At 43.6% G+C, this 13,069-nt stretch overlaps 1 protein-coding gene across 8 annotated transcripts in view; it reads right to left on the minus strand.

Annotated features, from left to right (window-relative positions):
- The window catches only part of WDR20 (WD repeat domain 20), a 74,622-nt gene extending 62,232 nt beyond the window's left edge, over positions 1-12,390 (minus strand). For all 8 annotated transcript variants that reach the window (XR_002824171.1, XM_023731775.1, XM_023731777.1 and 5 more), the window contains exon 1: positions 12,074-12,390. Coding sequence is in view for 7 of the 8 variants with exons in the window: in XM_023731775.1 (XP_023587543.1) it covers positions 12,074-12,322 (249 nt within the window). In the remaining variant the exon portion in view is untranslated. The remainder of the gene's footprint in view (positions 1-12,073) is intronic.
- Positions 12,391-13,069: the final 679 nt, after the last annotated feature.

Below are 13,069 nucleotides of genomic sequence, written 5' to 3' on the forward strand. Positions count from 1 at the left end.
AAAAAAAAAAAAAAAAAAGACAGGAGTAATGCTGGAGAGTGGGGGTGAGGCAGGAGCTAAAATGACAGAAATGCAGGGAAGTACAGGGGTACAATCCGATGACACGCGTCCTTACGGAGGATAATGCACTAATCTGCGCATGGCTTGGGAGGTACACTACCTCAGAAGTAGTACCCAACGAAAGAAAGTCCTAATCATACTAGAGTTCCAAAAGAGGACTGCCACCAGGGAAGAGAATCCTACCATCCCAAGCCATGCACAAGCTTCAGCCACCACAGCTGCGCTCACCACTCCCAGAAAGAGCCATCAAACGCCACATCCTTAGGCCCTGGGCTTCTAGTTCTCTTGTTCTAGAATCCCCCTTCCCCCCAGCCCATCCACCCATTCGAATTCAGTTCAAATGTCACCTTGTTAAAGCCTCTCCGAGTTCCCATCACAACTGGGACAAATATTACACTGTAATCATCTACTATCTGAACCAAATGGAACAGAGTCTACCCTGTGGAGCAGTTTCTGGACTCTCCCTCTCGTTAGGGCAGCAAGGGCAAATGAATGATCAGGAAGAAAAAGAAGCAAATGACGTGGCCAACTTAGAATTCTGGATAATTAACTCAGTGAAACACCACTACGGGTACCGCAGAGACCTCTTCACAGAGCTAACTCAAGTTTCACCTGACGTGAGAAACCAGCCCCCCCTCCTGCCAGTCAACCACACATCAGACACTAAGTAAGCCAAGGCTTATCATCTAAACTGGGGTGCTCAGACTTCCTGCTGTGGACTCCCGCTCACAACAATGCCTTTAAACACATACGATTACAAAAGAAACCAATTTTATTGTCATAAAGTTACACTACACAAATCTTCCCCCCTTAGGATTTATAGAAGTTTATTACACATTCAATAATGAGATCTAGTGGCAGATCCACTAACTACTGTAACCTCCGAGTAGCAATGAGGGTAAATGATATCCAAGATACCTTCAAAAACCATGTGATACGAAAGCATCGGTGATTTTCATTGGTGATAAAGTCCCAGGTTCTGTTACTACTGTGATTTACTTCCTGTATCATAATCAAAGGACATGATGAATTTCAGTTCGAGATTAGTAAAAATAAAGGTGTATTTCTCCCATCCAGGTTGAGAAGCCCTAACAAGTGAAGTGTCTAAAACTGCAGCCGCCATCTGCACGGCTCCTACAAAGGTTGGGCAAGGCTGAGATCCCTGCGCCTGCTCTCCTTTCTCGCCAGAGTCTCTTCTCCCATTTCAAATCACCACGCTGCTCTCCTGGTAATCTCCATGCAACCTCCCTCTGGTCTCTAAGGTGTGCTCGGTTTTCCTCATCCCTACCCCGCTCCTCGCCTTCTCCTAGCAGGGCTCCAAGAGCAAGTCACAAGAAATAAGACACCAGAATGATCTAAGCCCATTCCAGCCTTTGGTATTCCTTAAACCCATTGCCAGCCAGTGGATTCCAACTGACAGCGACCCTACAGGACAGAGCAGAACTGCCCCATAGGGTTTCCAAGGCTGTAATCTTTACTGAAGCAGGCTGCCACATCTTTCTCTCACGGAGTAGCTGGTGGGTTCGAACCGCCGACCCTTTGATTAGCAGCCGAGCGCTTAACCACTGCACCACCAGGGCTCCTTTGGTATCACCTTGCCCTAATTATTTAAAAAAACAAAAATCTTACATTTATATGGTATCTTGGTGGCACAGTGGTTAAGTGCTTGGCTGGTAACCAAGGGGTCAGCAGTCTGAATATACCAGCTGCTCCTTGGAAACCCTACGGGGCAATTCTACTGTGTCCTATAGGCTCCCTATGAGTTGGAATTGACTTGATGGCAACGTTTTTTGCCATTTTCTTAAATAGCTTTTACATAATCATCTCACTTAATCCTACAAAACAGTGAAGTCATCAGGACAGATATTCTCCCCCAACTGTTTACAAAAAACAAAACTAAGGCTCTAAGAGGTTAAGTGACTTGCTCAAGGTCCTACAAAAGGCAACATATGCCTTCATGGAGCAAATGCAACTGCTAAAAAACACTCCAAACATGAGCTGGTCAATTCTGCGAGCTACTGGGATGGCAGCTTCAGGTTAAAACAGAATACTGGACAAAGAGTCCAAGTCCTGGGTATTAAGTTCTAATCCTACCAATTATTACCATGGTCTCCTCAAACCCTCTGAATCCATTTCTTCTTTGATGAAGTAGGAACAGTAACAACAATGAGTGTCTGGCCTTAACCCCAAAGAACTCAAACGAGACGTTCTATGTAAATGTTTTATAAACTGTGAAGTTATCATTCTCACTGATAGTGAAGAACACCACACAAACAAAAAGGCAGCATAAAATGCATTCGTTCAGTAAGAAAATATTTCAGTGCCTACAATGTGCCAGGGGCTGTTCTAAGTGCTCAGCTGGGGTTCCACTGCTAAATCAGACAGAAAGGCCTTACTCTCATAAAGCTTATGTTCAATAATGAGCGTGGGAGACTGGCTGTAAATGCATGAGTAAACATGAAAAATGCCAGTGATGAGTATTTCACAGAGGATTTTTTAAAAGGGGATGGTATTGAGAATGACTGATAGCTCCTTTGAATTTATGTCAAGAGAAGCCTCTCTGAGGGCATGTCATTTAAGTTTGGATCTAAAACCAAACCTTAAAATAAAGGAGGTAAGCATCCCTGCCAGAGGAAACAGCTAGTATAAAGGGGTCGCTATAAGCCAGCGTCGGCTCAACAGCAGTGGGTTTGGCTTTTTTTTTTTTTGAAGGAGGGCATAAGGGCCCTGGTGCCACAGTGGTTAAGCGCTCAGCTGCCAACAGAAGGTCAGTGGTTCGAACCCACCAGCTGCTCTGCAGAAGAAAGATACGGCGTTCTGCTTCCATAAAGATTATAGCCTTAGAAACCCTACGGGGCAGTTCTACTTTGTCCTACCGGGTTGTTATGAGTCAGAATCGACACCACGGCATACAACAATGAGGGCATAGAGTACCTGTGTGGCACAAACAGTTAATGCACTCAGCTGCTAACCAAAAGGATGGTAGTTTGAGTCCACCCAGAGGTGCTCTGGAAGAAAGGCCTGGTGATCTACTTCCAAAAATTCAGCCATGGAAAGCCCTATGGAGCACAGTTCTACTCTGACACACATGGGGTCACCATGAGTTGGGATTGACTTGATGGCAACTTTTTTTTTTTTAAAGGAGTGCACATAACGAACTAGTAAGTTCTGGTCTAACAAAGACCAGAACTACCACTGAGACTCCTAGTCCTGTGCAGACTAATTTACTGGTTAAGTGCTCTGGCTCTAGAGTCAACAGACCTAGATTCAAACCCCAGGACAACTGCTTGCTAGTTTTATGACCTTATGCAAATAATTCAATCTCTATAAATCTCAGTCTTCTCACCTATAAAATGGGGCTACTAATAGTATCCATTTTACAAGATTATTTTCGAGGATTAAATTAGATCATGCATGAAACACTCAGCATAATGTCCAGGTAGTAAACATTAACCATTATTATGACGCGGTCTATTATACCTTGCTGTCTCCTGCTTCAATTCTACCAGGGATGTGCAGCTCATTTCTCTACATCTAAGAGAAAGTACAGGAGTACCCAAGTCACATCTCTTCTATAAAATATTTCCTGACTACTGTCTGGCCTGCCGTCTCCTATTCTCTGGAATGACATCAGAATGGCAAGCCTCGCTGCTTGCATTTCACTGCCGACACGAAACCTGTGTAAGAGGACCCACTGGCGGCCCTGGATTCACACCAGGCTGCACCATATTCCCAGCATAACTGTGGGCACATCCCAAACTCTTCGATTGTCAAACAAACACTTTCCCCCGAAGGACTGTTTAGAGGAGAAAATGAAAAGGCCTTGTAAACCTTGTAAATAGTGGAGGGCTATGCATTTATTGTCTCACTAATTGTACACAGCACCTAACACGCAGCGCTCGACTGTGACTGCTTTTCATGAGCTGTCCCATGGGGGTTGGTTTACTTGCCCATCTCACCTCTAGACTGTAAGCATGTTAGGCCAGGGACTATGTCTTATTTGTCTTTGGGTCCACAGGCCCAATAAATGTTAGCTGAATAAATAAGGCATTCATTATTTCACTGGACTGTGAACTCCCTGATGGCAGAGACTCTGTCTCAACAACAATTTAGCACAGGCACTCAATAAATCTTTACAGAGTGAATGAGTACATGAGTATCGTGTCTCTTTGGGTAGACAATAACCCTCTCAAGGTCAGGGTCTATGTCTCATACTTCTTTGATTTCCCAAAGTCTAGAATACTGTTTTCCACACAAAACCCACTCACATATTTATTGAATGAAACGTGAGGACAACACAGTGCCTCTGAAGCAGAGAGCAAAGTAAGTATATGATCACCTGTACCAGTTTGGCTGTAGCAGGGGAGGAAAAAAAAAAACAGCACAGTAGAACAGTGATCTAGTTATGAACTAACAAAAGGAAAAACAGCTTCAGGTCACAGGGATAATCCACAGAAAACGTTACAATATTCCCTCCTCTTGAATGATACTTATGTTTTTAATATAAACACCTCACAAATTCCATCCTCGTGAATTGTTTTTTCCATATAAAAACCTATAGTTTCAAGCACATTTTCCTACTGCTACAAAACCAGATGAAGTGTAGCACACTGACTGATCTGGCATGTTTTTAGCATGCTGTACCCTCCTTTAAGAAAACCCATATTTACAAAATAGAATTGATAATGTATATTGCAAAATATTACTCAATTTTACAAATCACCAATTTTGGTAGAGAAGGTAAGACCAACTGCCAAATGAAGATCAGAAATGAAGATAAAGCATTTCTGAAATTAGAAATACAAGGTAGCAAGTTTTAAAATTTACAAAAATATGATCTGTACCCAACATTTTAGAGCAAATCATCTATCTGAACCGCAATCCAATATTCTCCTACCGCGCACAGAAATACTTCTCCACTTCACCTTCACTCCTTACTTCCTCTTGATACTTGTATTGAGGAGTCAGTGGGGGAGCGGGTGCAAATGGTTAATGTGCTCAGCTGCTAACCAAAAGGTTGGAGGTTTGAGTCCACCCAGAGGCACCCCAGAAGAAAGGCCTGGCAATCTACTTCTGAAAAATCAGTCATTGGAAACCCTATAGAGCACAGTTCTACTCCAGAACATATGGGGTCGCCATGAGTCGGAATCTACTCGACAACAACTTTTTTTTTCACTTGTATTGCCTATGCATACAGCACACGTTTTCGACTTTATATTACACTCCTCAGTACAAGAATACAAACTTCTCAGACAAAGGTAGTACGTCCTATTTCACCTTTGTGTCATCTACAAAGGCCCTGGGTGGCACAAATGGTTAAGCGCTGGACTACTAGCTGAAAGGCTGATGGTTCAAACCCACCCAGAGGCACCTCAGAAGGAAGGCCTGGCTATGTTTCCAAAAGGTCACAGCCTTGAAAACACTATGGAGCAGCTGTAGTCTGCACACATGGGATCGCCATGAGTGAGAATCCACTTGACGGCAACTAACAACATCATCCACAACAGACAGCAGTGCCTTGTATGTAACAGGTCCTCAACACACACCTGATGAATGAGGACTATTTTTTAAAAAACAAGACACATCTTGTACTCTTATAAAAAAAAGTAGATGCCAAATGTTCAGAAAATAAGGTAACTTGTCACTGATATCCTTAGACAATTTTAAATGTCTTGAAAATTAAAGCTGGAAATGCCTACCCAATTAAAGCTATTTCTATTTTTAAAGCCCTCTCTTGAATAACCAAATAGGATCACATTTAATATTTCTGTACAAACTAACCTCGCTGAAACATAAATAAAATTATTTCCTAAGACATCAAATACCAGGCTACAAAAACCTACACGTTTATTTTTAAAATAAGGTTCTTTAGGCATATAGCCAAACCAGTCAGTGACAAAATCCAGTAACTATGTTTTGATTCTTGCCCAAGTTTTCTACTAAAGCATAATAAATACCACTTAAGTCACTAGATTAACTCAATGGTAATAAATAGAGTTGACAAGTTTCTGGAGGGCAAGGACCTTGTCTACTCCCAGCATCTACAACAGTACCTTGTACCTGGTGGGTGCACTCCATAAATACTTCCTGAAAGAATGAAATTCATGACTACCTCACGGATTTCAAAAGGTGTGATACTGATACACTCTGGAGCCTCTAGCCATTGCTCACATCCACCCATGGAGTCTTTCAAAATCTCATCACCACCCTCTTCTTCAAGGTCAAGAGAACCAAGGTACCATATGAAACTGTCTCAAGCCTGCTTTAAGTTAACAGTTAAGATGCTTTCCCCTCAGCATAAAAAATTCTATAGTCAACTAAATCTTACCAATATTTCAGAAGTCAGTTAAGAAAAAAACCATTGCCGTCAAGTCAATTCTGACTCATAGCAACCCTCTTGGACAGAGTAGAGCTGCCCCATAGGGTTTCCAAGGAGCGCCTGGTGGATTCAAACTCCCAACCATCTGGTTAGCAGCCATAGCTCTGAACCACTACACCACCAGGGTTTCCAAACCAAACCCATTGCCATCAACTCCATTCCAACTAATAGCGACCCTATAGGGCAGGGTAGAACTCCCCCATAGAGTCTCTAAGCACTGCTTAGTGGATTTCAACTGCCAACCTTTTTGGTTAGCAACGCTAGCTCTTAACCACTACACCACCAGTATTTCTTATCAGAAGTCAGTAAGCAGCCCTTAATGGAAAACAAATACAAGTTTCCACTCATTCAGCAATCCCACGTGTCCCCTATTAAGTACAAAATTTCTCAAAGTAAATTTGATATAAAAATGTCTAGACTTTTAAGTCTCTTTCTAAATTATCAATGGGGAGAAGGAAGGTGTGAAAATTACAAATCTGGAGGAGGGTGTGAACATGACCTTCTCCGGAGCAGTTCAATATCTAATGACTTTAAAAGGTATCTACCTAGTTCACCCTCCCACACAAACCAGAAATTGTTTCAATGCTACCAACAGGTGGTCCTGTGGTTTTTGACAAACAGAATATTTCAAGTAACGGAACACTCATTCCCTCCCAAGTCAACCCATTACCATTCTGGACAAAACTCTGCTCTAAAAATATTTTAGCTGTTATCAATGGACTCCTCTGGCCCCAGCTTCATCCCAGGGTGGTGAGTACAAAGCTTTTTCTAGTATAAAGACCTGGAATCACAACTTGCTTGTTTTCAACTTGCTTTCACAACATGTCCTACCCCTCTCAGTTACCATTCAAGAAGTAGGCAATGAATCCAAGATATGAAGACATTTCCTGAGTGGAAAGATAAATTTACTTTCATAAAAGTATTACTTAACAGAGAATCATACAACGTTCAAAGTGGAAAAGGCCTTAGAAGCCATCTAATTCTATGACTGCTTCAACAGCATCTCTGGGCAGTATATTTGTGGCCTGCAATCTTAAAATGGGGGGAAAAAAGTAAGGTTCTTGGGCTTGAATGTTAAGTAATTCTGCGTACAGTTTTTAAACGTTGTTTGTCAGTACATGACAGAATTAGATCAAAAGTAATCCTACTACTTTCCATTACTTCACTGTCTCTTGCTACACAATTTCCCAATTGTAAGAAAGCTAAATTTGTCACCTACTAACAACAGTTTGAAATATCTTTAAAAAGATGTGAGCTACTAAAAATACTGTCACTTTGGGGCCAAAAAGTGAATTGCTTCTGAAGATCTTTTTAAAGTATGACATAAATGGACATGGACGCATCCTTAAGTCTGTCCCTCAACACACACACAGTGAGGGCCTACTCTATGCTGGATGCTTCTGGGCACTGGGGATCCAGTGAGAGCCGGAAAGACACAGTCCCTATTCTGAGGGAGCTTTGTTTATAGAGGAGACAATCAGATAATTGCACAAAGAATTACAAATTAAGAAAAGTGCTAGGAAAGTACAGGACGCTACAAGAACATGTAATAGGGGAAAACTGATCTAGTCAGAGAATTCAAAGAGGGATTTGCTGAGGAAGTGATGTTTAAGCTGAGATCTGAATGAAGGCCATTCAACATTTATGTAAAAACAGGTTTCCATAAAATGAGAGTGGTCAAACAAGCCCAGTTATGTTTGGCACCTTTATTCTGAAACACTCTTTCCAAAAAAGAAAAAAGGAAAGCAAAGTATGCTACAAAGATATTTGAAAGTTAGTAAAGTGAAAGTTCTTTGTGCGAAGGGGCAGGCCAAGGTCTCACTCATCTTTGAATACCCCACATCATTTTGCCTAGTATAACTATTATAGTAGTCACTCAAATCTTTATTGAAATTAGTGTCAGAATTAAACCAATGTTCAAGCTATCTTTATTTAAGCAAAATAAATTTACAAACTATATCTCCTCACACAAGAAACCCCATTACAAACTTCCTGCTTTGTGAAAAGATGCTTTCATCTACCATACAGGGTTGCTGTAGGGATTAAATGCGATACTATTATCGCAAAATGCTGCGGTAAACTCCAAATCGCCTGGAATGTATGATATCCATCCTTGTGATCAAAAAGCATAACCAGTCTGTTCTCACTAAGGCAGTTCTTTAGAGTCAGCTGTGCTTCATCTTCCTTGCCATGAGAAACAACGGTAACACAGTTTGGCATCACCCCTCTAGCCTTGGTTTTCTCTGAGGAGATGGGGCTACAAAAGTACTAAGGTCCCTTCCAGCTCTAGAAACTGACGTGCAAATGTTTAAGAAGGGCCAACATTACAGGCCTCTGCTTAGATTTTAGATGACTTTCTCATTACTCCATTCTCCCAGCAGAGTTTTTTTTCTCTCAGGAATGGCAGCACACAGTTCATGATTTAAATTTTTTTTAAAGACCTACTTTCCACTTATTTTACATCCAGATTTAACTTGAATTTATTCATCCAAATAAGACCCTCTGGGTTCTGGACAGAGCTGGAGAAGGATGTAGAGCATAATTCTAACTCACAAAAAAAAGACCAGATTTACTGGCCTAAAGGAGACTGGAGAAACCCCGAGAGAATGGACCCCAGACACCCTTTTAGCTCAGTGGTGAAGTTACCTCCGAGGTTCACCGTTCAGCCTGGGAGTGGACAGCCCCGTAAAACCAAACGAGACTAATGAGATACAGGAGTCCAGTGACAAGGGCCAGAAAGCAGAAGGGGACAAGGAAGCTGCTGATAGGGAACCCAAGGTTGAGTAAGGACATTGTTGATGTGTTGTGAGATTGTTAACCACTGTCATAGGGCAACATTTGTAGTAACTGTTAAATTAGAAACTATTTTGTTCTGTAAGCCTTCATCTTAAGTGAGAATAACAGCACAATTCGAAGAGCGTAGTCAATGCCACGGAACTGTGCACGTAGAAATTTTTGAAATGGTGTATCTTTGGCTATGTGTATTTTCACCAAAAAAAAAAGAGGTTGAGAAGTTAGAGGGTTGATATGTTGTGGGGTTGTTAACCAATGTCATAAAATAACATGTGTACTTCTGTTTCATGAGAAACTATTTGTTCTGTAAGCCTTCACCTGATGTACAATAAAAAAACAAAAACAAAAAACAAATAAGACCCTCTGAATGAACTGAATAATTGTTGTAAAACTTTATGTTCCTCAAACAAAAAAATGAAAGAAAAAAGTCAAAATAACCAACTTTCAAAAACAGATTTATAACTCCTAACACCAAAAATAAATCTTGGTTTTCTGATTAAGGATAAATTATTTGCTGTATTTCAAAATAAGAAAATAAAGAGACACAAAAACAATCACTTATATTCAGAAATAACAATAAATGCAAACTCATTCATAAAAAAAAAAAAAATTACAATGTCTAGAAGAGATCTGAAATGTCTGCCATCTAATACAAATGTTTCTACAAAGTATCACCACATGAAAAACAAAAATTTACCAAAAAAATTAAAGTGTTCAAATAAATTATGCAGGTAAAGGCAATTTACATGTTTAATATTTGTCTTATCTAAAACAATTTTTTGGTGCAGTTTTGAAAAGCTCTCTTAGTGAATAAAGTGTCCCACTAAAAGACAGCACTATCATATGGATGGAGCCCTGGTGGCACAATGGTTAAGAGCTTAGGCTGCTAACCAAAAGGTCAGCAGTTCGAATCCACCAGCCACTCCTTGGAAACCCTGTGGCGCAGTCCTACTCTGTCCTATAGGGTCGCTATGAGTCAGAATCGACTGGACGGCAATGAGGTTGTTTTTATTGTATGGATACTTCCAGGCAAGAGCCCAGTTTTTATGATGCAAGCCAGGGCCAAGAGATCCAGATAGGGTTTGCCATTTGAATGCTTCAGAAGTAATAACCTTTAAAAGAAAACTAAAAAAAAAAAAAAAAAAAAAAAGAAAAAAGTAATGCCTCCATTAGTAATCGCTAATGTCAGTGAATTTAGTTTTCAAGCATTTTGTATTTTTACATAAATTTTAATAACTTAAAATGCTAACCTTATTTCCAGGGAAAAAGGTGATCCTTTCAGTCCTAGTATCAATACGAAGATGGCAGCTTCCTGTCTGACAGTTACTCTTTACGCTTAGTTTAACTATGTTCTGCATTTACGGAGGGCTTCAGGATTTTAAAGTTCATAACAATCATTATATTATTAATTAAAACATATGCACTGCAATATTCTCTTTTTAAAAAGGTGTAAATAGAAATTAACTAACTTGTCCGAGGTCACCCAATAAGTCAATCAGTGACATAGCTGGGAACAGGAGTAAAAAGTGTCACCTCCTAAACTATTTCACACCTTCCCAATTCCAAAAGGCGGGGGAGTCAAGGGATTTACTTTCAGCAACTTCTAACAGCATATCCCAAACACAGAAGTACACTTATTATCATAAACGATAATAAAAAAGCTTCACCTTGAACGAATGAGACAACTTGCTACATTTAGATACCATTGCCACTTTCCTAGTTCTTATACCCAAGCAAAAACACTGTACTGGACCTGGATATATTGAGTGCTAGGGAATGTTCACTCTTCAGAAAGTACAATTTATTTTCACACTGACTGAACATTTGTAAATTATCACCTTTTCCTACGTCAAGATGCTTGGGGTGCATTAATTTCCTCAGTCTTCCCACAATCAAGTCAAAACCCACAATCTCAAAGTAAGTCGTTCTCAATGAGAACATAGTCACGTAGCCAATGAGAGAAAAGCTCTAATAAGTTGCTGCTTTTACGAGATATTTTTAAAGGATGATTACATGTTTCACAAAATTACTGTTAAGTCGCCCGCCAAGAAGGATGGCTCCTGTAAAGAAGCTTTTAAGGCATATCCCTCCCTGTTTGGGACAGAGTCTGACTTGTTGGACTAGATTAATCTGGGCACGCTCACACAGAACCCCTCTAAACAGCTTAGTTCGTCGAAAACATCATTTCGACCTCCCAACTGTAGTACTCTATCCTTCCCATACTAATGATCCCCTTTAACAATCTGTCAAGAGCAGCTTCCCTCAGCGGCGGAGACAGTGACAGCCAGCCTCCCTCGGGTGTTTTTGGACCAGAAGGAGAGGCTCCTAGGAAGTGTCAGTGTGGCAGCAGGTGGAGTAGCCCTTCGTGCCGAGCAGGTCCCTTCTGACCTAGTCTCGGTCCTCGCTTCCCAGCACCGGTTCCGCCTTACAGACTTTCCCAAGCCGCTCTGCGCCCCTGTTCCCTAATCCAGGGCGATTCCCAACGCTGCCGGGAAGAGAGGCACTCAAGGCAGACGAGACGGCCACCCCACCTCTTCCGGGGACTCGCAGGCCCGCTCCCGGGCCGTGTCAGAGTCTTACGGACCCTCCCGGAGGGGAGGCAGCCCACTCCTTCGGGGGCCTCCTAGCCGAAGCCCCGCAGCCCACGGACCCGCTCCACCGCCCCCACCCTCCTCACTCCCGAACCCCCTTTCCCCAGGAACACCCCAGTGGAGTTACCGGCCCACTCAAAAGTAAGAGCGACGGCCACCCCTATCGGTCACCCTGGCTCCCGCTGTCACCGCCCTGCTCCCGGCCTCTGCCCACGCCGCTGGCGGACCCCGGTGACGCCCGGGTCGGTACCTTGCGGACCCCCTTGTAGATATAGAAGTAGAGCTCCCGGCCCACATTGAAGCAGAGGCGGTCGCCGTTGCCAGACTGGTCGTTGAGGTTTACGAAGGAGACCCGGACAGGGTTGGATCCCTGCGAGTTGAAGGGCACTCGGTTGGGCCGGCTGTACTCCGAATGCGGCAACAGCTTGTACAGACCTTCCCGGGTAGTGAATTGGGTCTTAATCTCGTTCATCTCCTTCCCTCCTCCCTCCGTCGCCATCTTGGAAAGCAGCGTTCATCCTGCCCTAAGTGCCCGGATCACGCCCACTGCGCAGGCGCCGTCCTTGGCTCTCGCGCTCCCGCCCCCTCCTCTTCCTCTTAGCCCCACCCACCCGCGAGCCGGCTCCCCGGAGCCGCGCCGAGGGGAAGGGGCGGGCTTGTTTACGGTCCGATTGCGCAGGCGTGTTCACCTGGCTCGCTGGACGCCGCGGGCGTCCGCAGGCTCCTCCCCTGGCGCGGCCGCCGGGCGCGGCGCTGCGGCCCAGGTGAGGGCGGGCGTTGGCCCAGGTGTGGCGAACTGCTCCCCCGCCGTTATGCCGCGCCAGTCCCGGGAGACCCGGTGGGGGCAGGTTTCGGGGGTCCAGGTCGGGAATGCTGAGGTAAACCTGAAGCTTCTGCCTCCCTCAGCTGCCTCTGGTCTTGCCGTGAGGGGTCGCACCCCGAGGAGCTGAGAGGGAGCCACCTTGCTGCAGCCCGACTCGGCGTCGGCGCGTGGGCTACCTGAGGGGAGCAGATCCAGACGTTTCCTGCCTGGGGAGGGGTGTGGGAGCGCCCCAATGTTGGGGGGCGGCTTCACCTCTCCCGGGCCTGCCCGCTCGCCTGGAAGCCTCGGGCCAAAAGCCCTTCTGCACTTACTTGTGTCCGTTTCTAAGAAGGTACCGAAGGACTTCAGTTTTACGCTTCACTGTATTTGTGTGTGTGGTGTGTGTGTGTGTGTGTGTGTGTGTGTGTGTGTGTGTGTGTGTGT

The sequence above is a fragment of the Trichechus manatus genome, unplaced genomic scaffold (genome assembly GCF_000243295.1).
Source record: "Trichechus manatus latirostris isolate Lorelei unplaced genomic scaffold, TriManLat1.0 scaffold00045, whole genome shotgun sequence".
Taxonomy (NCBI): domain Eukaryota; kingdom Metazoa; phylum Chordata; class Mammalia; order Sirenia; family Trichechidae; genus Trichechus; species Trichechus manatus.